Source organism: Balaenoptera ricei, chromosome 3 (genome assembly GCF_028023285.1).
Source record: "Balaenoptera ricei isolate mBalRic1 chromosome 3, mBalRic1.hap2, whole genome shotgun sequence".
Classification (NCBI taxonomy): domain Eukaryota; kingdom Metazoa; phylum Chordata; class Mammalia; order Artiodactyla; family Balaenopteridae; genus Balaenoptera; species Balaenoptera ricei.
In genome coordinates, this window is record NC_082641.1 from 171,301,458 (window position 1) to 171,326,511 (window position 25,054).

The 25,054-nt window shown below is 41.2% G+C and overlaps 1 protein-coding gene across 1 annotated transcript in view; it reads left to right on the forward strand.

Moving 5' to 3' along the window:
- The window catches only part of CALR3 (calreticulin 3), a 30,733-nt gene that overhangs the window by 1,044 nt on the left and 4,635 nt on the right, over positions 1-25,054 (forward strand). The window contains exons 3-7 of the mRNA XM_059919771.1: positions 1,805-2,008; positions 15,502-15,596; positions 20,983-21,171; positions 24,192-24,299; positions 24,377-24,508. Coding sequence (XP_059775754.1) covers positions 1,805-2,008; positions 15,502-15,596; positions 20,983-21,171; positions 24,192-24,299; positions 24,377-24,508 — 728 coding nt within the window. The remainder of the gene's footprint in view (positions 1-1,804; positions 2,009-15,501; positions 15,597-20,982; positions 21,172-24,191; positions 24,300-24,376; positions 24,509-25,054) is intronic.

Sequence of the window (25,054 nt, forward strand, 5' to 3'; positions counted from 1 at the left end):
TGGTCTCTACGTTTTTTAATTGTTGGAGAAAAATAGAAAGGGGAATAGTATTTTGTGATGCATAAAAATTACACAAAATTCAATGAAATGCCTGAAATTTCAGGGTCCATAAATAAAGTGTTAGTGGAACACAGCCATGCTCCTTCATTTGCATACAGTCTATGGCTGCTTTCAGGCTGCAAAGGCAGAAATGAGTAATTAGGACGGAGAAGGAATGGCTCCCAAAGTGTAAAGCATTTATTCCCTGGCCTTAACAGAAAAAAGTTTGCCAACCCCTGATTTAGATGAAAAATTTCCCTCTTCACCACCTTCCACTCAACTTCCATCTTGGCCCTGTTACTCCAGTGTTGCCCTCATTGTTTTGTGGATACACGTTGTTCCAAATTGTCAGGCTGTAATGGCAAAAATGGAGTGAAAATAACAAGGTGGTCTATGAAGCTTGTCCAGGGAGCGGGGTTGTCATTTGGTTTTTTCCCACAATGTTTTTCCTTCCTGAGACTCTGTGCGTTTCATTCATTCCAGCACTTGTCTACTGAGAGCAGACACAGGCAAGACACTGAGGATACCAGTTAATTTGACCCCTTTCATTGTGGTCTCCCAGGACCATAACATAGAAGCCATGGATGGAAAGATCAATAGAATTTAACCAGACAGAGATGGGTGAGAGGTGATGGTGGTGGCTGAGGAGTGTGGTGAGACACAGAGGGAGGTGGTGAGTCAGATGGCCTTAGGAATTGCCTGGATGGTAGGGGAAGGGGCTACAGATCACCTGAGAAAGGGAAGAGTGGGGGAAGAATGTAGGAGAGAGAGAGAGATAGGTTTGGGAGTGGGGAGTCAACCGTGAGTTCAGTCTTAGACATACTGACACAAAATGCCAGGTTCATTAATGATGGCTCTCAGTATAGGCAGTTATGGAGGCTAGAGTATGTTGCAAGGAAGGGTAGGTTATAAGAAGACTAGCTCTGTTTTCAGGTTTGTCTTTTTTTTTTTTAATTTAAGTATAGTTGATTTATAATATCATGTTAGTCTTAGGTGTACAGTACAGTGATTCAGTTATATATATATTTCACATTCTTTTATAGATTATTACAAAATATTGAGGAGAGTTCCCTGTGCTATACAGTAGGTCCTTGTTGTCAGGTTTGTCTTATACTCCAGTATAAGATAAGGAATTGGTACAGAGCCTTTTGGCTACTGAAAAGGGGTTTTTGGTCTTGAAGTGAACGGCTAAACTTATAAAGTACAAGAAGATTCAGATGACAAAAGGATGGTATCTTCATAAAAAGAGCCACCACACAGATGACACCCAAGGACCAGCTCATCCAGTGCAGTGAAGCACTTTTTTTTCCCCCAGATCAGCACTGTGTCCTCCATCAGCCGTTGTGTCTCTTAAATAGCTGTTTTAAAATGAGAATTAAGGAAAAGAAGTAGAATGTTCCATTTTCTAATCAAGCTGTTACAAAGCTTCCTTGTACATTCCCACCCCTTGGAAAATGAAGGGAAGCAAAATTAATCTTTTAACTATAATTAGATTGCATATTTGTCAGTTATAACTTAAGACCTAACAGTGGTATATTAAGTACAAAAACATGTACATGAGTATGTGAAATAGAAGTTCTGTGGCAGCAGAGAGCCTGTTAGTGATATGCCCATTGTATATCATTGTACAAATGTGCTATAGGTGCAGGATCAACATAAATGGTTGGAAGGCTTATTATCAGGGGTGGGGGAGGACAACCATTTAATTCCCTGCATTGCTGAGCAGTGTCATTCCTAACCCTTCATGTGTACTTTTTATTTAAAGGCCTGCAGACCACTCAAAATAGCCGATTCTACGCCATCTCTGCACGGTTCAAACCATTTAGCAATAAAGGGAAGACTCTGATCATTCAGTACACCGTGAAACATGAGCAGAAGATGGACTGTGGAGGGGGCTACATTAAGCTCTTCCCTGCAGATGTGGATCAGAAGAACCTGAATGGAAAATCCCAGTACTATATTATGTTTGGTGAGTTTAGATAGTATGGACAACCATTTCTTGTGATTTTGAAAACCCTTCCACCTGTAGGATCCTTAGACTGACTTTGCTAAAGTTGTGTTGAGTTTATCTAACTAAAGGTTTCTAGTACTGTTAAACCTAATTAGTATTAAAAAAGGCGACTGTACCGTTCTTTTGTTCTTGGGAGGAAGTTATTTATTCAACATTAATGTAGCCCCAAGTATTTTGAAAGCCTCAGGAGTCAGTAAACCTTGGCCGTGGGCCAAATCGGCCCACAGCCTGTGTTTGTTATGGCCCATGAACTGAGAATGGTTTTTTAAATTTTTTGGCTGCACTGCATGGCTTGCAGGATCTCAGTTCCCCGACCAGGGATTGAACCCGGGCCACAGCAGTGAAAGCCCAGAATCCTAACCACTAGGCAACCAGGGAACTTCCTGCTTTTTAACATTTTTGGATGATTAAAAAAAATCAAAAGAAGGACAATACTTTTGACCCATGAAAATAATATGAAACTCAAATTTCAGTGTCCGCAAATGGAGTCTTATTGGAATGCAGCCTCACTCGGTTCATTTACATCTTGTCTATGGCTGCTTTCAAGCAGCAGTGGCAGAGTTGAATGGTCATGACAGAGAGTATATAGCTCACAAAACCAAAAATATTTACTGTCTGGCTCCTTACAGAAAAAGGAGATCGTTGACCCCTGGAATACATTAAATGTCTCCTGTCACTAGGAGTAATTGATTAACATCTGTGCTGGAATTGGGAAGGGACCACATTGGGCTGCAGGAACTAGACATAACTGAAATGTGTGGATTCAAAAACGTTTAAGAATGAAGAGGATTCTGGGAAGATGGGGGAATAGGAAGCACCAGGAATCTGTCTCCCCACCTAGACAAGACAACATTCTTGCACTGGCAGAATCTGTCTTACGTAACAGGGAACTATGGAGTCTGTGGAAGTATTGCAACTTCCAGTAGAAAACTGGGGAGGTCAATTTGGGTGAATTTCAGTTCTTAGCACAGTAGTACCTACCCATTCCCACCTCCAGCCACATGGCAGACAGACAGCTGTGCACCAGGTTCCTGGAGCAGCTTTTACGGGAGCCAGGGTAGGCAAAAAGGACCCTGTCCTCCAAATATCAAGGATCTGAACTCTGATGGCTGATTGCCCCTTCTTATTGCAGAGGCGCAGAAAAAGAGATGGGCAGCCATTGTTGTTAAACACACCCCCATTGTTGTAAGCCTCTCCCCCTCCAGCTGAAATGATTTCCAGGAGACTTAAAGGGCCAGAACCCTTCCCTCCCACCCTTCATTTTTCACCTTTTCCCCTTTAGGAAGCTAGACATTAAAGACTAGGACATTAAAAAACAACTACAAAAAAAAAAAAAAAAAAAAACAACTACATATGCAGGGAAAATTAGAAAATGACCACACATACACAGGAAAACACTCAGAAAAGACCTGAGAAAACCTTAAGTTTACATCCCAGGCTGACCCTTGGTACAGAGCCAGCCTTCAACAATCAGTCAAAAAACCAACAACAACACAGCAAACCCTGCGGAAGGAGGAGAATCCGATTTCCAGACTTACCATTATTAGACTCATATGTCCAGTGTTTAACAAATAATCACAAGGTATACAAAGAAACAGGAAAGTGTGGCCCATTCAAATGAGAAGAATAAATCAACATAAACTGTCCCTGAAAAAAAGACCTAATGGCAGATCTGTTAGACTTAAATAACTGTCTGAATGATACTAAAAGAACTAAATGAAGATGTAGTGAAAGTCAAGAAAAATGAGAGTAAAATGGAAATATCAGTAAGGAGATAGAATACTTAACAAGAAACCAAAATCAAATTCTGGAGCTGAAAAGTAAACTGACGTGAAGAGTTCGCTAGAAGAGTCAAAGGCAGATTTGAGCAAGCAGAAGAAAGAATCAGAGATCTTGAAGATAGGATAATGGAAATTATCAAGGCTGAGGAACAGAAAGAAACAAGATTGAAGGAGAGCAAACAGAGGCTAAGGGACCTGTGGGACACCATCAAACAGACCAATGTACACATTGTGGGAGTCACAGAAGGAGAAGAGAGAGAAAAAGGAGCAGAGGAAGAGAATATTTGAAAAAACAAAGGCTGAAAACGTCAACATTTGATGAAATACATGAATATAAATATCCAAGAAGCTCTATGAACTCCAGGTAAGATGAACTCAAAGAGGTCCACACCAAGACACAATGTAATCAAACTTGCAAAAAGCAAAGACAAAGAATGTTGAAAGCAGCAAGAGGGAGGCAAATCATCTCATACAAGGCATTTGCAATAAGCTTATCAGCAGATTTCTCATCAGAAACTTTGGAGGCCAGAAGATAGTGGATTCAAAGTGAAAAGAAAAAAAAACTCTCAACGAAAACTCATATTTGGTAAAACTGTCCTTCAAAAATGTGGAAAAATTAAGACAGAAAAGCTGAGGGAGTTTGTAACCACTAGAACTGCCTTGCAAGAAATGCTCAAGGGAGTCCTGCAAGGTGAAATGAAAGGACACTCACTAGACAGTAACTCAAACCTATATGGAGAAATAAAAATCTCAATAAAGGTAAATATAAAAGCTAGTATTATTTAACAATGGTTTATAACTACACTTTTTGTTTTCTACATGATTTAAGAGACTAATACATTTAAGGAAAAACAATTATTTGTGTAAAAGATAATATTACTGTAACTTTGGTTTGTAACTACAAATCTAGTTTTCTACATAATTTAAGAGACTAATGCATTTTAAAGAATAATTAGTTTATGTTTTAGGGGACACAGCATATAAAGATGTAACTTTGTGACATCAGTAACTAGCTAGATGGACTAAGGGAAGAAGAGAGAAGACTCAAATTACTAAAATCAGAAATGAAAGTGGGGTTGTTACAACCTTGTCTACAGAAATAAAAGGGATTATAAGAGAGTACTATGAATATTTATACACCAAAAAGTTGGATAACCTAGATGAAAGGGACAGATTCCTAGAAACACAAAACCTACCAAGACTCAATCACAAAGAAATAGGAAATCTGAATAGACCTATAAGTCGTAAGGAAATTGAAGCAGGAAACAAGATTATCCCAATGAAGAAAAGCCTTGTCTCAACAAAGTGAGTATATAGGGAATATACCTCAACATAATAAAGGCCATATATGACAAACCTACAGCCAACATTATATTCAGTGGTGAAAAGCTGAAAGCATTTCCTCTAAGATCAGGAACGAGATAAGGCTGCCCACTCTTGCCACTTTTATTCAACATAGTATTGGAAGTTTTGGCTACAGCAATCAGAGAAGAAAAAGAAATAAAAGGAATCCAAATTAGAAAGGAAGAGGTACAACTGTCACTGTGTGCAGATGACATGATACTATACATAGACAATACTAAAGACACTGCCAAAATACTACTAGAACTAATAAATTCAGTAAAACTGCAGGATATAAAGTTAATATACAGAAATCTGTTTTCTTTCCATACACCAACAACAAACTATCAGAAAAATTAGGAAAACAAACCCATTTACAATTGCATCAAAAAGAATAAAATACCTAGGAATAAATCTAAGGAGGTAAAAGTCCTGTGCTCAGAAAACTATAAGGCACTGAAGAAAGAAATTGAAGATGACACAAACAAATTGAAAGGTATACCTCATGGATTGGAAGAATTAGGATTGTTAAAATATCCATCTTCCCCAAGGCAATGTACAGATTCAATGCAATCCCTATCAAAATACCAATGGCATTTTTCACAAACTAGAACAAATAATTCTAAAATATGTATGGAAATACAAAAAACCCCAAATAGGCAGAACAATTTTGAGAAAGAGTAACAAAGCTGGAGATACCACACTCCCTGATTTCAAACTATACTACAAAGCTTATAGTAATCAAAACAGTATGGTACTGGCACAGAAACAAACACATAGATCAGTGAAACAGAATAAAGATTCCAGAAATGAACCCATGCTTATATATGTCAATTAATCCACAACAAAAATGGCAAAAGCTTACAATGGGAAAAAGACAGCCTCTTCAATAAATAGTTTTGGGAAAACTGGGCTACTCTCTCACTATATACAAAAATAAACTCAAAATGGATTAAAGACTTAAATTACAACCTGAAACTGTAAAACACCTAGAAGAAAACAGGCAGTATGCTCTTTGACTTCAGCTTAAGCAATATTTTTTTTGCATCTGTCTCCTCAGGCAAGGGAAACAAAAGCAAAAATAAATAAATGGGACTACATCAAACTCAAAAGCCTTTGCACAGTGAAGGAAACCACGAACAAAATGAAAAGGCAGCCTACTGAATGGGAGAGGAGATTTGCAAATGATAGATTCGATAAAGAGTTAATATCCAAAATAAACAAAGAATTCATAGAACTCAACATCAAAAAAAACAAACAAACCCCAATTAAAAAATGGGCAGAGGACCTGAATTGACATTTTTCCAAAGAAGACATACAGATGGCCAAAAGACACATGAAAGATGCTCAGCATCACTAATCATCAGAGAAATGCAAATCAAAACCACAATGAGATATCACCTCACACCTGTCAGAATGGCTATTATCAAAAAGACAACAAATAACAAGTGTTAGTGAGGGTGTGGAGAAAAGGGAACTCTTGTGCTCTTTTGGTGGGAATTTAAATTGGTGCAGCCACTATAGAAAATGGATGGAGGTTCATTAAAAAAAATTAAAAATAGACCTAACATATGATCCAACAATTCCACACTGGGTATTTTTCCAAAAAAACAAAAACACTAATTTTAAAAGATATATGTTCCCCTATGTTCATTGCAGCATTATTTCCATTAGCCAAGATATGGAAGGAATATAAGTGCCCATCAATAAATGAGTGGATAAAGAAGATGTATATATACAATGGAATATTACTCAGTCATAAAAAAGAATGAAATCTTTCTATTTGTGACAACACAGATGGACTTAGAGGGTTTTATGCTAAGTGAAATAAGTCAGAGAAAGACAATACTATATGATTTCATTCATATGTGGAATCTAAAAACCAAAGCAAATGAACAAATATAACAAAATAGAGAGTCATAAATGTAGAGAACAGGTGGTTGCCAGAGGGGAGGAGGGTGAAGGGATGAGTAAAATAGGCGATGGAGATTAAGAGGTACAAATTTCCAGTTGCACAATAAGTGAGCCACAGGGATGAAATGTACAGCATGGGGAATATAGTCATATATAATAATGTAATTTCTTTGTATGGTAACAAAGTAATTAGACTTATCGTGGTGACCATTTTGTAATGTATAAAAATACTGAATCACTATTTTCTGCACCAGGAACTAACATAATGTTGTAGGACAATTATATTGCACAAGCAAACTCATAGAAAAGGAGATCAGATTTGTGGTTACCAGAGGTGGGCATGGAGGAGGGGGAATGGGATGAAGGTGGTCAAAAGGTACAAACTTCCAGTTATAAGACAAATAAATACTAGGGTTGTAATGTACAGTATGATTAATATTCTTAACACTGCTGTATGTTATATATGAAAGTTGTTGATAGAGTAAATCCTAAGAGTTCTCATCACAAGGAAAAAATACTTTTTTTGTTGTTCTGTACCTATATGAGATGATGGATGTTCACTAAATTTATTGTGGTCATCATTTCATGGTATATGTAAGTCAAATCATTATGTTGTGTATATTAGGCTTATACAGTTCTGTATGGCAATTATATTTCAATAAAACTGGAAGAGAAAGGAAGGAAGGAAGGCTGGCTCTGAATCTGATGGTTTCACTGGTGAATTCTACCAAACATTGAAAGAATACCAGTCCTTCTCAAACTTTTCCAAAAAATTGAAGAAGAGGGAACACTTCCTAACTCATTCTATGATGCCAACATTACCCTAATACCAAAACCAAAGACACTACAAGAAAACACTGATGCAAATCCTCAACAATATACTACTAAACAGAATTCAGCAACATATTAAAAGAATTATACAACATGACCAAGTGGCATTTATTCCTGGGATGCAAGTATGGTTTGACATATGAAAATCAATGTAATATGCCACATCAACAGAATGAAGGGGAAAAAATGATCATCACATTTGATGCAGAAAAAGCATTTGACAAAATTCAACACCTTTTCATGATAAAAACACTCAACAAACTAGGAATAATAGGAAATTAATTCAATGTAATAAAAGGCATATATGAAAACCCCACAGTGAACATACTCAGAAGAACTCAAAGTGTTTCCTCTAAGATCTGGAACAAGGCAAGGATGCCTGTTTTCCCACTTCTATTCAACATAGTACTGGAAGTTTTAGCCAGAGCAATTAGGCAAGAAAAAGAAAATAAATTGGAAAATAAGAAGTAAAATTATCTTGTTTGCAGATGATATGATATGTAGAAAGCCCTAAAGCTTGCACAGAAAAACCCTATTAGAACTAATGAATGAATGCAGCAAAGTAGCAGGATACAAAGTCAACATGTTAAAAAACAAAACCAAAAACAGTTGCATTCCTATAAACAATGAATAATCTGAAAGGGAAATTACAAAAACAGTGTCATTTACAGTGGCATCCAAAGGAGTAAAATACTTAGTAATCATCTTAACCAAGGAAGTGAGAGACTTGTCTAATGAAAACTACACACTATTGCTAGAAGAAGTTAAGACATAAATAAATGGGAACACATCCCATGTTTGTGGATTGGAAGACTTAATATTGTTAAAATGTCAATACTACCCAAAGCAATCTACAAGTTCCAAAGCAATTCAATCCAATCCCTATCAAAATTCCAATGACTGGGACTTCCTTGGTGGCACAGTGGTTGGGAATCCGCCTGCCAATGCAGGGGACACGGGTTTGATCCCTGGTCCGGGAAGATCCCACATGCTGCAGAGCAACTAAGCCCATGCACCACAGCTACTGAGCCTGTGCTCTAGAGCCTGCAAGCCACAATTACTGAGCCCGTGTGCCACAACTACTGAAGACTGCACGCCTAGAGCCTGTGTTCTGCAACAAGAGAAGCCACCGCAGTGAGAAGCCTGCGCACCACAATGAAGAGTAGCCGCTACTCGCCAGAACTAGAGAAAGCCAGCGCACTGCAATGAAGACCCAATACAGCCTAAAATAAATAAATAAATAAATAATTCTAAATAAATAAAATGGTTGATTTTTAGATAATCAACAAGGACGTACTGTATAGCACAGGGAGCTCTACTCAATACTCTGTAATAACCTATATGGGAAAAGAATCTGAAAAAGAGTAGATATATGTATATGTATAACTGAATCACTTTGCTGTACACCGGAAACTAACACAACATTGTAAATCAACTATACTCCAATATAAAATAAAAATTAAACTATATATATATATATATTTTTTAAAGAGGTAATTCCCTGGTGGTCCAGTGGTTAGGACTCTGCGCTTTCACTACCAAGGGTCCAGTTTCCATCCCTGGTCGAGGAACTAAGATCCCGCAAGCTGTGCGGTGTAACCAAAAAAAGAGAGAAAAAGAAAGAAAGAAAGAAAGAAAATAAATAAATAAAATGGTTGATTTTATGTGATGTGAATTTTGCCTCAATAAATTAAAAGGGTTTGGGAATTGCATGACAAAGGAACTCCATGGCTGATGATTTTTAATGCTGTCACAGCCTAAAAGCCCATCTCGCCTCTTTCTTTGCCAGAACCACATTCAGGCCGCAACCAACTCCCCAGGACAGCCTTGGTGTCGGCGGGTCATTCGGTGAGCCGCACTGGGGCACAATTTTGGTGGCACTGTCCTGCCCTCCCATTTCAGTGTCCCCATGTCTTACACATCCTGTTCACACTAAAGCTGAAGTGAGACAGGATATCCAGGGACTTGAAAGTAGGGTTTGCTGAGAGGTGACTCAGGAAGATGGATTCTCTAAGTACCTGCCCCTCCGAGCCTGTGATTTCCCCTTTGGTGGAAGGTACTTAGAGTAGTCAAAATCATAGAGGTAGAAAGTAGAATGGTGGTTGCCAGGGGCTGGGGAGAAAGGAAGATGGAGAGTTATTGCTTAATGGATATAGAGTTTCAGTTTTACAAGATGAAAAGTGTTACGGGGATTGATGGTGGTGATGGTTGCCTAACAATGTGAATGTGTTTAATACCACTGAACTGTACACTAAAAATGGCTAAGATGGTAAATTTTGTGTTGTACGTATTTTGCCACAATAAAAAAAAGGTGGAAAAAAAAAGCTTTAAGGATGAAAATGTATTTTTAAAATATCCATCCATAATCCAGATTTGGGGACTTATTCTTTCAAATTATTTTCTCTCGTGTGACGTTTTCCCATGCTTATTTTAAGTTTTTTCGTGATCAGGATCAGGCTTGAGACACCTAGTTATGCTGTCCTTATATTTATATATACAGCTGGTCTTGGTGTTATTGTAGAAGTAAAAAGAATATTATTTTATTAGATATTAGATTACTTACTAGATTTAGATCTAATTCTGCTCTGTCATTTTGGAGAGTGAGGCAACTTCTCCAAGGACACAGCATTAGATTGATCCAAAGTTTCCACAGAGTGCGCAGTCCCCAACTCCCTGCCCAGAGTTCTCTCTACCTGCCACGCCTCACATTTACTCTTTTTAAAAATATTTATTTATTTATTTATTTATTTATTTATGGCTGTATTGGGTCTTCATTGCTGTGTGCGGGCTTTCTCTAGTTGCAGCGAGCGAGTGCTACTCTTCGTTGTGGTGCGCAGGCTTCTCATTGTGGTGGCTTCTCTTGTTGCGGAGCACGGGCTCTAGGCCTGTGGGCTTCAGTAGTTGCTGCATGTGGGCTCAGTAGTTGTGGCTCGGGCTCTAGAGGACAGGCTCAGTAGTTGTGGTGCACAGGCTTAGTTGCTCCGCGGCATGTGGGATCATCCCGGACCAGGGTTCAAACCTGTGTCCCCTGCACTGGCAGGCGGATTCCTAACCACTGCGCCACCAGGGAAGTCCCTCACATTTACTCTTGAATTTAAAATCTGGAATGGAAAAGGTCTTTATTAGACTAAAAAATAAATTTAAATGTCTCGGTTTTGGTTATTGTTATTATTCTCTTAAAACAGGATGGCAGAGATATCTGACAAAAAAATAATACCTACTGAATTAGAGGTGATTTCACAAGTATTTGATTTAGTTAGATTTAGTAAATAAAATAACCACAAATATCCACCAAAATAGTACTTTTAAATATACACAGCATGTCTGCTACATTTAAATTGCAAAGCAGCATATGTTGGAGTAAAATATATATATATATATACTTATAAATTTTCTGCATTATTTTGCTTTTAACTCAAAATCAGTTACATTTTACCCAAACCCGTTGTGTCACTATTAAAACACTTCCTGTGATTTCTCAGCTCTAGCCTTTGGTTTGAGAGCAGCTTGCTGGTGTTGAAGAGGAAGAGAGAAATATGTTTTATTGGGCCCTTGCCAGGGGCCTTACCCATGCAATCTTAGATTATGTGTAAAACCCTAGGAAATGGGTAACACAGCCCCCATTTTGCAAATAAGGAAACTGAGGCTCAGAAAGATTAAAATACTTGCCCAAAGTCAGGTCAGCCCAATTTCAGAGCCCATCTGCCTACCCCATTCTTTACAAAAATCCATTACTGCATAACTATTTTATGATTGCTGTTAATGGAAAATGTCCAGATTTTTCTGGTCAGATCTGGGCACATTCTGAAGCTGAATTTAATAGTAAAAGTATGTAGGTGCTTAGGAATAGAGAGGAAAATTCTGACCAATTTCGAAGGAAAAATAAATTTCATGTTTCAATCCTGAGATAATAGACTTTCATACAAATAGTTTACATAGCTTTTGTTTTAAAAAATTGAACTGGAATGTTTTCCAGCAATGACAAAAAAGAAAATTACATAAACCACGCGTCCTCCGGGAACTCAACTGGGAGATAGATGTGGTGTTTTTTGTCGGTTCCGTAGATGCTATTTCCAAGTAAAATGTCGCATCTACTCTGGCAAATTGATAATATTCTTTAAGTAATTATGTGAAGCCTAGACTTCTCTTATTTAATCTGGAGGTTCATCACTGCAAGTTCTAGAAGAAGTCACAGTCATCTGCTTGTGTTTACACAGGGTTTGTTCACAGGGGTGGGTGCAGGCCTGGGTCAGTGAATGTGGTGGAATTCCGTCTGAGACAGAAAGACACGCAGATACTTTAGTACATTCCTATGGCTTAAAGTCAATGAAACCGCAGCAAGGTAATTCCAAACAGTCTCGGAAGGTTTGACAGATTTTCCAGATCTCTCCTGTAAACCTTGCTTAGAATATTCAGAACTTCTTTGTCTCTGAGCAGGGAATACAGTGTCCTACAGCATTCCATTTCCCTAGTGACTGAAACTTATGTGCCAATTTAAAAATCATTAACTTTTTTTTTTAATATCTTTGTTGGGGTATAATTGCTTTACAATGGTGTGTTACTTACTGCTTTATAACAAAGTGAATCAGCTATACATATACATATATCCCCATATCTTCTCCCTCTTGCATCTCCCTCCCACCCTCCCTATCCCACCCCTCTAGGAGGTCACAAAGCACCGAACTGATCTCCCTGTGCTATGCAGCTGCTTCCCACTAGCTATCTATTTTACATTTGGTAGTATATATAAGTCCATGCCACTCTCTCACTTCTTCCCAGCTTACCCTTCCTCCTCCCTGTGTTCTCAAGTCCATTTTCTACGTCTGTGACTTTATTCCTGTCCTGCCCCTAGGTTCTTCAGAACTTTTTTTTTTTTTTTTAGATTCCATATATATGTGTTAGCATACGGTATTCTTTTTTCTCTTTCTGACTTACTTCACTCTGTATGACAGACTCTAGGTCCATCCACCTCACTACAAATAACTCAATTTCGTTTCTTTTTATGGCTGAGTAATATTCCATTGTATATAGGTGCCACATCTCCTTCATCCATTCATCTGTCGATGGACACTTAGGTTGCTTTCATATCCTGGCTATTGTAAATAGAGCTTCAGTGAACATTGTGGTACATGACTCTTTTTGAATTATGGTTTTCTCAGGGTATATGCCCAGTAGTGGGATTGCTAGGTTGTATGGTAGTTCTATTTTTAGTTTATTAAGGAACCTCCATACTGTTCTCCACAGTGCCTGTATCAATTTACATTCCCACCAACAGTGCAAGAGTGTTCCCTTTTCTCCACACCCTCTCCAGCATTTATTGTTTGTAGATTTTTTGATGATGGCCATTCTGACTGGTGTGAGGTAATAACTCATTGTAGTTTTGATTTGCATTTCTCTAATGATTAGTGATGTTGAGCATCCTTTCATGTGTTTGTTGGCAATCTGTATATCTTCTTTGGAGAAATGTGTATTTAGGTCTTCTGCCTATTTTTGGATTGGGTTGTTTGTTTTTCTGATATTGAGCTGCATGAGCTGTTTGTAAAATTTGGAGATTAATCCTTTGTCAGTTGCTTCATTTGCAAATATTTTCTCCCATTCTGAGGGTTGTCTTTTCATCTTGTTTATGGTTTCCTTTGCTGTGCAAAAGCTTTTAAGTTTTATTAGGTCCCATTTGTTTATTTTTGTTTTTATTTCCATTTCTCTAGGAGGTGGGTCAAAAAGGATCTTGCTCTGATTTATGTCACAGAGTGTTCTGCCTATGTTTTCCTCTAAGAGTTTTATAGTGTCTGGCCTTACATTTAGGTCTTTAATCCATTTTGAGTTTATTTTTGTGCATGGTGTTAGGAAGTGTTCTAATTTCATTCTTTTATGTGTAGCTGTCCAGTTTTCCCAGCACCACTTATTGAAGAGGCTGTCTTTTCTCCATTGTATATTCTTGCCTCCTTTATCAAAAATAAGGTGACCATATGTGTGTGAGTTTATCTCCGGGATGGGCTTTCTATCCTGTTCCATTGATCTATATTTCTGTTTTTGTGCCAGTACCATACTGTCTTGATGACTGTAGCTTTGTAGTATTGTCTGAAGTCCAGGAGCCTGATTCCTCCAGCTCTGTTTTTCTTTCTCAAGATTGCTTTGGCTATTCGGGGTCTTTTGTGTTTCCATACAAATTGTGAATCTTTTTGTTCTAGTTCTGTGAAAAATGCCATTGGTAGTTTGATAGGGATTGCACTGAATCTGTAGATTGCTTTGGGTAGTACAGTCATTTTCACAATGTTGAGTCTTCCAATCCAAGAACATGGTATATCTCTCCATCTGTTTGTATCATCTTTAATTTCTTTCATCAGTGTCTTATAGTTTTCTGCATACAGGTCTTTTTTCTCCTTAGGTAGGTTTATTCCTAGGTATTTTATTCTTTTTGTTGCAATGGTAAATGGGAGTGTTTCCTTAATTTCTCTTTCAGATTTTTCATCATTAGTGTATAGGAATGCAAGAGATTTCTGTGCATTAATTTTGTATCCTGCTACTTTACCAAATTCATTGATTAGCTCTAGTAGTTTTCTGGTAGCATCTTTAGGATTCTCTATGTAAAGTATCATGTCATCTGCAAACCGTGACAGCTTTACTTCTTCTTTTCTGATTTGGATTCCTTTTATTTCTTTTTCTTCTCTGATTGCTGTGGCTAAAACTTCCAAAACTATGTTGAATAATAGTGGTGAGAGTGGACAACCTTGTTGTGTTCCTGATCTTATAGGAAATGGTTTCAGTTTTTCACCATTGAGAACGATGTTGGCTGTGGGTTTGTCATATATGGCCCCTATTATGTTGAGGTAAGTTCCCTCTGTGCCTGCTTTCTGGAGGGTTTTTATCATAAATGGGTGTTGAATTTTGTCAAAAGCAAAAATCATTAACTTTGACTAGAACTCTTTATAGATTTCTCAGTTCATCGGAACCTACGTACTGATTGTAACCTCTTTTTGGCTTACGATGTGGTGTTATCTTTAAGAATATATATATATATACGTATGTGTGTTGTCTTGGAGCATAGCAATAATAACAACGAATATTGAGCATTGCCATACTAAAAGCTTCACATACATTAGCCCCTTGAATTGGCAAAATAGCTTTGTGAAGTCAAGATTAACACCCCCATTTTACAGACCAGGACACTGAGGCATGGGAGGTGAATATGTTAGTTGCAAATATATCTCAACAGGGAAGGAGAACTGGCATCAGAGCCAGTCAGTCCAGCTCTGAAGCCCTCCTATGGGTACAGGAGCCTTGGTCAGAGCTTCAGAGTGAGGGCCTGAGGCTCAGACAGCACGTGGGGGGACGCTTACTAGACTGCTGTTAGACCTTCCTTCTCTTCCTCATGTTCTGGCTTACACTCCAATCAAAAGTGGCTGCAGTGACCGTGACCTGAACTGAGTGTCACCATCCATTTAAATATCTCCACAAGAACATCTGATTATTCCCAGACATGTAAGCTTCCTGTGCCTTGTATATTATTTCAGGAGAATGGTTGGGGATATCCTGTGGTGATGCATGACAGAAGGAAATTGAGAGCAGTTAATATTTTTTTTGTAGGACCTGATATTTGTGGATTTGATGTCAAGAAAGTTCATGTTATTTTACATTTCAAGAATCAGTATCACTCAAACAAGAAATCAATCAGGTGTAAGGTAAATTCTTTCATATTCAAATCAGTGATCATGTTAAATCTTGCCAGATAATAACGTAAGTTTATAGAAAATAGTTTTGACCTTAAAATATTTAAGTGAACTATGGATGGGCCTTGTCTGTCCTGTCCCTGCTTTCCAGTTTAGCAGGCCTGTTAGAGACACTTGTCCACCACTTTGACTGGTTTGGTTTCCAAAGTTTTTACCCACCAGGAGGGTACACTTCTCACTGTGAGCCATGACATTGATTTATAAAGTGCCCCATAAGGGTTACAACAGGATGGTCACATTTCAGCTATACCCATCATCATTAAGGAATGAAATATTCAGGGTGAAAAAAAAATTCTGGTGAAATTAATCTTCAAAATACCAAAACAATTTAAAATGGGAATATTTCTAAAATGAATGCATACATGCTTTACATTTTTACCCAGGGGATCCTGTGAAAATGACATTTTAGGTCTTAGGGCCTGTTTATAACTCAATGGCCCTACCGGGGCTTCTCTAAAGAGGCAGCTTGCATTAAGTCCCTGGTGTGTGGGCCTGTGAAGGGGAAGTACACTCCCCAAAGCTCATCCCCCCACACTTTGAAGGTAAGCACCAGGAAGCAGGGACCTGTCCCCTGAGGCATCCCCAGCACCCATAGCCTCTGTGAATCTGGGCAGGAGGCCAGTGTATTTCAAGATCATTGACAGCAAGGAGCGGAAGCATCCAGAACTGTCCTTTATTCAGTCTCGACCTGAGCAGGGGGCGCTCGGCATCCTCACAAAGCCCCAGTGAGTCTCTATTGGCAGCATGGTTTCTCGCCGGGTCCTGCCTGCTGACTTGATGGTTCTAAAGGATCAGCAGGTCCCCCATGTACTCAGAGGCCTGACACCCCTCCCTTGAGGGTGGAGGGGAGCTCAAAATCCAGGTCTTCCTCCTCCACCTTAGTGTTGGACCAGAGGACCAGTCTTCATGATATGATTCCCGAGCATTTGTTCAGTTGCAGCTCAGGCATGCAGGAGAGAAAGGGGATGACACTACCAGATGGAGGCTGTGAGGTCTGGCCTGGACTGTGCCTGGGAGGCCAGAGCTCGGTCACCTGGGGGCAGCAAGCCTACGGGGCCCTGAGTGGCGCCGGCAGGCCGACAACTCCCTCAGACAGGTATTGGTATTTCTGCAGCCTGTTAGAAAAATAAGAGACAAGTCTGCTGAAGGAGCCTTGGAGCCTTGGATCATAGCAGCTAGTCAGCATTACGGACTCCTCGGTGAGGTGCAAGGTTATCTTCATGGGGCTCCGATTCACTCTGCAATGCTGTAAAAGAAATGCAGTGGTCAGCCCTCAAGGGTTTTCAAGGAGGAGGTCTGGCCTGCATTGTTAAAAAAAATACCTTGGGAGATTGGTTCAAGATAGCGGAGTAGAAGGATGTGCGCTCACTCTGTCTTGTGAGAACACTGGCATCACAACTAACTGCTGAACAATCATCGACAGGAAGACACTGGAACTCACCAAAAAAGATACCCCACATCCAAAGACAAAGGAGAAGCCACAATGAGATGGTAGGAGGGGTGCAATCACAATAAAATCAAATCCCCTAACTGCTGGGTGGGCAACTCACAAACTGGAGAACAATTATACCACAGAAGTTCACCACTGGAGTGAAGGTTCTGAGCCCCATATTAGGCTTCCCAACCTGGGGGTCTGGCAACAGGAGGAGGAATGCCCGGAGAATCGGACTTTGAAAACTAGCGGGATTTGATTGCAGGACTTTAACAGGACTGGGGGAAACAGAGACTCCACTCTTAGAGGGCACACACAAAGTCTTGTGTGCACCAGGACCCAGGGGAAGGAGCAGTGACCCCATTGGAGACTGAACCAGACCTACCTGCTAGTGTTGATGGGTCTTCTGCAGAGGTGGGGGTGGGTGGCTGTGGCTCACCATGGGGACAAGGACACTGGCAGCAGAAGTTATGGGAAGTACTCACTGGCGTGAGCCCTCCTGGAGTCCTCCATTAGCCCCACCAAAGAGCCTCTAGGCTCCAGTGCTGGGTCACCTCAGGCCAAACAACCAACAGCGAGGGAACACAGCCCCACCCATCAGCAGACAAGTGGATTAAAGTTTTACTGAGCTCTGCCCACCAGAGCAACACCCAGCTCTACCCATCACCAGTCCCTCCCATCAGGAAGCTTGCACGAACCTCTTAGATAGCCTCAACCACCAGAGGGCAGACAGCAGACGCAAGAAGAACTACAATTCTGCAGCCTGCAGAACGAAAACCACAATCACAGAAAGATAGACAAAATGAAAAGGCAGAGGATTATGTCCCAGATGAAGGAACATGATAAAACCCCAGAAAAACAACTAAATTCCAGAAAAAGAATTCAGAATAATGATAGTGAAGATGATCCAGGGCCTTGGAAAAAGAATGGAGGCAAGGATTGAGAAGATGCAAGAAATGTTTAACAAAGAACTGGAAGAATTAAAGAACAAACAAAGATGAACAATACAATAACTGAAATGAAAAATACACCAGAAGGAATTGATAGCAGAATAAATGAGGGAGAAGAATGGATAAGTGACCTGGAAGACAGAATGGTGGAAATCACTGCTGCAGAACAGAATAAAGAAAAAAGAATGAAAAGAAATGAAGACAGCCTAAGAGACTTCTGGAACAACATTAAATGCACCAACATTCGCATTGTAGGGGTCCCAGAAGGAGAAGAGAGAGAGAAAGGACCTGAGAAAATATTTGAAGAGATTATAGTCGAAAACTTCCCTAACCTGGGAAAGGAAATAGCCACCCAAGTCCAGGAAGTGTGGAGTGTCCCAGGCAGGATAAACCCAAGGAGAAATACACCGAGACACATAGTAATCAAATTGACAAAAATTAAAGACAGAGAAAAATTATTAAAAGCAACAAGGGAAAAACGACAAATAACATACCAGGGAACTCCCATAAGGTTAACAGCTGATTTCTCAGCAGAAACTCTGCAAGCCAGAAGGAAGTGGCACGATATATTTAAAGTGATGAAAGGGAAGAACCTACAACCAGGAATACTCTACCCAGCAAGGCTCTCATTCAGATTTGACGGAGAAATCAAAAGCTTTACAGACAAGCAAAAGCTAAGAGAATTCAGCACCACCAGACCAGCTTTGCAACAAATGCTAAAGGAACTCCTCTAGGTGGGAAAGAGACAAGAAACTTAAAACAACCTTGTACATGTATAGACTGCTATATCAAAACCTCATGGGAACAGCAAACCCCCAAACTGAAATAGATACACACAAAAAAAAGAAAAAGCAACCCAAGCACAACACTAAAGATGGTCATCAAACCACAAGAGAAGAGAACAAAAGAGGAAGGAAAGAAAAAAGACCTACCAAAAAAAAAAAAAAAAAAAAAAGGAACTTCCCTGGTGGTCCAGTGGTAAAGAATCTGCCTTCCAATGCAGGGGACATGGGTTCGATCCCTGGTCAGGGAACTAAGATCCCACATGCTGCGGGGCAACTAAGCCCACACGCCACAACTACTGAGCTCACGAGCCTCAACTAGAGAGCCTGTGTGCTGCTGCAAACTACAGAGCCCATGTGCTCTAGAACCTGCGTGCCAAAACTACAGAGCCCAGGCACCCTGGAGCCTGAGCGCCACAACTAGAGAAGTGAAAACCAGCATGCCACAACTAGAGAGGAGCCCGCCTGCGGCAAGGAAGAACCCGCACTCTGCAACTAAGACCCGACGCAGCCAAAAAAAAAAAAAAAAAAGAGACCTCGGATGTTCTGGGGAGGAATGGTTGGCGATCAGCAGGCAGGGAGATGGGTGAGATTGTTAGGTCAAGGCTTCAGCGGGATGCAGAACAGGGGAGCGTTTTGACAGATTCAGGTGTAGGATCCAGAGGACTTGGTGATGTTTGGAATCTGGGTGCTGAGGATGTGGATGATGACTTTCAGTGGCGTTACTGTTAAACAGGAGGGGAAATAAAGGCCAAGAAAGGGGTCAGGGCAGACTCAGGGGTCACGTTTAGAACAGTTGGTTGTGAAATCCAGGCAGACATCAAGGTAGAGGTGTCGAATAAATTGTTGGAAACTTTGGGTCTGAAACTTGGCTGATGGTTGGGATTAAAGATGTTGGCTTGGAGCTGTTTACGTATGTGTGGGTGTAGATGTTATCCCTCAGGAGGCTCTGGGCCGGTGGACAAATCCCAGAGTGCGCCAGCCATGGGGCCAGCAAGCCCAAAGTCTAAATTAAGAAAGACAAGTGGAGACAAAGGCAGGCAGAGAGCAGGGGGAAAGCATTTGGAGAATTGTGCACTTAGCTGTCACAGCGGGCTGCAAGGGTTGAGGGGGACACAGAGTAGACTGTAATACTGGTCCCGGGACAGAGTCATTGGCTACGGTGTGGCAGAGCAGAGGGGTACTGAAAAGATGTTTTGATTTGGCTCTTAGCAGGGAGAGACTCCTCCTGACAGAGCTTTTATGCTGGGGCAGTGGTTCCCAAACTTGAGCAGCGTCAGAGACCCTGGAGGGCCTATGAAAGTGGCCAGAGGGTCCACGAGGCTCTGATGCAGCGGTTCGGGGCTGACCTGGGAACGGGCATTGCCCTTGTTCCCCCAGTGCTGCTGCTGCTGTTGGGGTACGGTTCAGGGGTCCCCTCCACTGCTGACAGTCAGATACATCCTGGGCACCCCCAGCCTCCCCAGACCCCCTCCCATCCACCCTCCAGCCCCCCTTTATTTTATTATTTATTTATTTATTATTGGCCACGCTGTGTGGCATGCGGGATCTTAGTTCCCCAACCAGGGATCCAACCCGTGCCCCCTGCAGTGGAAGCGTGGAGTCTTAACCACTGGACCGCCAGGGAAGTCCCCAGCCCTCCTTTACTGAATGTTAAATGCTTTCCTTGTGTCCAGCCTGGGGCTTTAACCATGACCAAAAGGCACACCAGGCCTGCCCTCCCCAAGCTTAAATTGTTGGACAATTCAGAGAGTTAAAAATTCTCCCTTGTGTCGAGAAATAGAGTGGGCTTCATTTGGTGTCTTTCAGAATGCAGAGCCGGAAGTTGTTTTGCATGTAACTTTTCATAAGTCCAACAACGCACTGGTCCCTCGGTTTACACCAATCACCCCATCATAACTGCCTGGGGGATTATAGGTGAAAGCCATTGTCTTTGCACAAAAAGGGAATCAGCCACTCAAGAGAAGGCTGCCAGTAGTGAGGAAGTATTCTACAAAGGGGTGAGTCTTCTGTAGGACACCCTTTCATTGTCAAGTCAGCCCCTATTTCTAGAACGTCTCTGCTTGCTGTTTACAACAAGGCTTTGACCCATGACAACTTATGCTGCATATCTTAGACCTGCCTTGAAACGTCAAGGGTCCCATTCTTTTCCTTTTCTCCCCCAAAACATTCAGGTTGATGGCTTCACACACCTCTACACTCTTATTTTAAGACCAGACCTCACTTACGAAGTGAAAATTGATGGTCAGTCGATTGAATCCGGCAGCATAGAGTATGACTGGCAGCTCACATCACTGAAGAGAATGGAGAAGGCTTCAGCAGAGTCTGAGGACTGGGACCAGGCTACAGAGGGCAAATCCCAGGTGTGGAGTTTCCCCGCACAGCTGCTAGAAAGTGTACAAGTGTAGTTCGTAAGTACCCAAGTACCGTACAATTGCTGCATGGCTGGGAATCATGATGACAGCATTACAGCAATCAAAGTGCCCTCCTCAGAGCATATATGCTGAGACCAGCCACACAGCTGCACGCTTCAAGGTATTGTGAAAGAGTTAAAATACCTGAGATGAAAGCAAGTAGGGCTTGTTTTTGTAACCAATGTTATTTTTAAAAAAGGAAAATGTATCAGCAACCTTTATAAAAATGATTTTCTTGTCATTCTGCATTTGAGCATAAGTATTTTTGAGCATCATACTTGTGACTGACAACCAAGAATCAATTATCGTAACAGGTATATATTAGTTTCCTAGGGTTGCCATAAAAAGGACCGCAAACTGGGGGCTTGAAACAACAGAGATGTGTTCTTTCAGTTCTTCTTGAAGCCAGAAGTCAGAAATCAGCAGGGCCGCACACTCCATCTGAAGGGTCGAGGGGAGAATCCTTCTTCGCTTCTTCCAGCTTTTGGTGACTCCCAGCGTTCCTTGGCTGGTAGACACATCACTCCGATCTCTGCCTCCTTTTCCACATAGCCTTCTCTTCTTCTTGTGTCTCTTCTGTCTCTTATAAGGACATTTGTCATTGGATTTAGGGCCTACCTGGGTAATCCAGAATTATAGAATGAACTGTCTAGAGATCCTTACCTTAATTACATCTGCAAAGACCCTTTTTTCCTAATAAGGTCACATTCCCAGATTCTGAGACTTAGGACGTTGAGAAATCTTTTGGGGAACTCAACCTGCTATTAAGGTACTTTTTTTTTCCAATTTACGTTAGTCATTGTTGTAACATTTTTTTCTGTACATCAAACATTATGCCAAAATGTAAGCTATTTATCTTAAGACAATTGTCTTTGCCATAACTAAGAGTACTGTAACTGATGTTTACAATTAATTTCTGGCAACTTAAAATACTAGTGGCATTGCTGTCTAATAGTCAAATACTTCATCATAGATGGAATGTAATTATGAAATTAAAATGGCATCTTGTTTAGACTTAAATTATTTGGCAACCCTTTTTTTTCAAAGATGATCAAAAGTAAACTTCCATGAATTTGGAATCCATGTGTCCAATCAATGAGAATGTCTTCAGATTAGAGTAAAATCCCAATCATGTAAGGCTTCCCCATCATTTCTCAAGAAAAAGAAAAAAGGCGGGAAGTTTTACTCTCCCTTTCTTACCTTCAAACCAAAGTAAAAAAAGTAGTTTTTCACCTGGAAAAGAGCACTTACTTTAAACAAGGTACAGAATGGCAAAGAAACTGACGCTGAGGCTCCCAGGCTCAGGAGATACGGGTCTTAGGACTGAAATCCTGGCTGCCTCTGGGCTACAAGGATGCCATCCTAGCAGTGCAGGTGTGCCTTGGTGCCGAGTGTACATGAGGCAGGTCCCCAGAGGAGCCAAATCATCCTTTCAGAAAGCTCGTTTCCAAACTGGCCGCGTTCTGTCCATATGTTCAGTTCTGTGTGATCTCCTAAACAGTGTGGTTCTTTATGGTGTTACCATTTGATAACCCTCATTATAAAGAGTCGGCTACTGACTGAGTTGTAATCATTTCCTGGATCCCAACACAAGACTGGCTCATCTGTTGCCAGTTGGGGTCGGGGCAAAGAGCAGTAGGAGAGATGATTAACTCACATGTGCCATCGTTGAGAAGTTCTAAAGTAACGTGGAAAAGCCACAGTCTCAGTGCAACACTTTTACTATCTCTCAGTTATTCTGAAAGAGAAAACATCATTGTACACCACTTTTATGCTTTGATGTGTTTATCTGAATATTATTAATCCAGAGCAAATTTTTCTCATCCATTCATTTATTCAACAAATATTTATTTGGGAATTCCCTGGCGGTCCAATGGTTAGGACTCCACTGCTTCCACTGCAGGGGGCATGGGTTGGATCCCTGGTCGGGGAACTAAAATCCCACAAGCCGTGTGGTGGGGCCATAAAGAAAGAAAGGAAGAAAGAAAGAAAAAGGAAAGAAAGAAAGCTCCATTAAAAAAACCAGAAAAAAAAATTTATTCAACACCTATTAAGTCACCTTCACATAGATATGTGTATATATGCATGTGTAGAAATGTGTATATATGTGTATGTGTGTATATATGTGTGTGTATATGTATACCTGTGTTTTATTTTTTAAGATTTATTATTTATTTATTTATTTATTTATTTTATTTATTTTTTTTGCTTCATCGGGTCTTAGTTGTGGTGCGTGGGCTTCTCTCTAGTTGTGGGGCGCAGGTTCCAGAGCACATGGGCTCTGTAGGTTGCAGCACGTGGGCTCCAGTTGAGGCACGCAAGCTCAGTAGTTGTGGCGCGCGGACTTAGTTGCCCTGTGGCATGTGGGATCTTAGTTCCCTGACCAGGGATCAAACCCGCGTCCCCTGCATTGTAAGGCGGGTTCTTTACCACTGGATCACCAGGGAAGTCCCTGTGTTTTATATATATGTGTACAGTGTGAGTATATATATAAGGGCTGAATAATACAACTGCTTTTCTCCTGCTACCCAGCAGTCCTCAGGTAAATCTTGGGACATTCCTTAGTTGTCCAGCCTCTCTCTGGAACAGTCCATATATGACCATGATGTAGAAGGACAGACTTAACCTAATCAGCAGTAAATGTGGCCCGTCTTCCCAACATCACTCTTTGCCCCATCATTTTAACTTTGGCCACTATTTCGAGTTTTCCACAGCACCGTTCCTCTCAACAGCATGGGAAGAGTGCTGTCATCATAGGTGCGGTTGGGGAGAAAAAGCAGGCAGTGTGTGGTCCTGAAGCCCCCGGTGAGGGAGGGAATCCCAGCACTTAGCCCTTCGACCATCGAATGGAGGAGGACACGGGGAAAAGTGCAAGCAGGGTCACAGGTCTGCCCCTGCCTCTTGGGAGTTAAGAATTTCCTTTCTCAAATCTGAGAATCTAAGTTTTTTCCCCCTACACATATTCTAAGGCCTGGAAGAAGCACTTTCTGGATGCCAGTGCCAGCACGCCGAGCGACTGGAACAGCGAACTGGACGGGGACCGGCAGGCGCCGATGCTGCAGAAGCCTCCACACCAAGTGCGTGGCACCTCCTTCCCCCCAGCCCCTCCCCACCCACGTCCCCGGGGCCGACCACATACGGCTTGTTGTTGCAGGATGGCCTGAGACCAGAGGGCATAGACAGAGATGTTTGGCTCCATCAGAAGATGAAAAACACCAACTATTTGACGGAATATGACCTCTCAGAATTTGAGAACATCGGTGCCATCGGACTGGAGCTTTGGCAGGTCACTTGGTCTTAAATTCGCTTTAGTTTAATAACTCTGGACTTCAGCCTAAACTCCTTAATTCACATAGCTAGTATTTGAGCTCCTATTGCGTGCCTGGCACCCCTACCTGGACCCAAGACATACAGTCGTAGACAAAATGGCCATGCTTCCTGCCCTGGGTACTTCTTGTCTGCCTTCCTGCTCCCTGGGAATTGGCCTGGAGCTGACCTTGTGGTGCCTGTCAGCTTTAGGATAAGACTGAAGATTCAGATGTAGCATGTCCAGGGTGGAGCCTGAGATTCTGCATCCCCAGCAAGCTCCCTGGCGGTGCTCGTGTTGCCCATCCACGGCTCACACTTGGCACAGGAAGGTTCTCGAGCATCGGTTCTCAAACATCGCTGAATGCTCGAGTCACTGGGGAGTTCTTGAAAGTCTCAGTGCCCCGGTGGTACCCCAGACCAGCTAAATCAGCATCCCTGGGGGTGAGACCAGGCATCAGGAGTTTTGCAAATGTTCTTGGTGGTCCCCATATGCAGCCAAGTTTGAGAACCAGTGCCCTGGAGG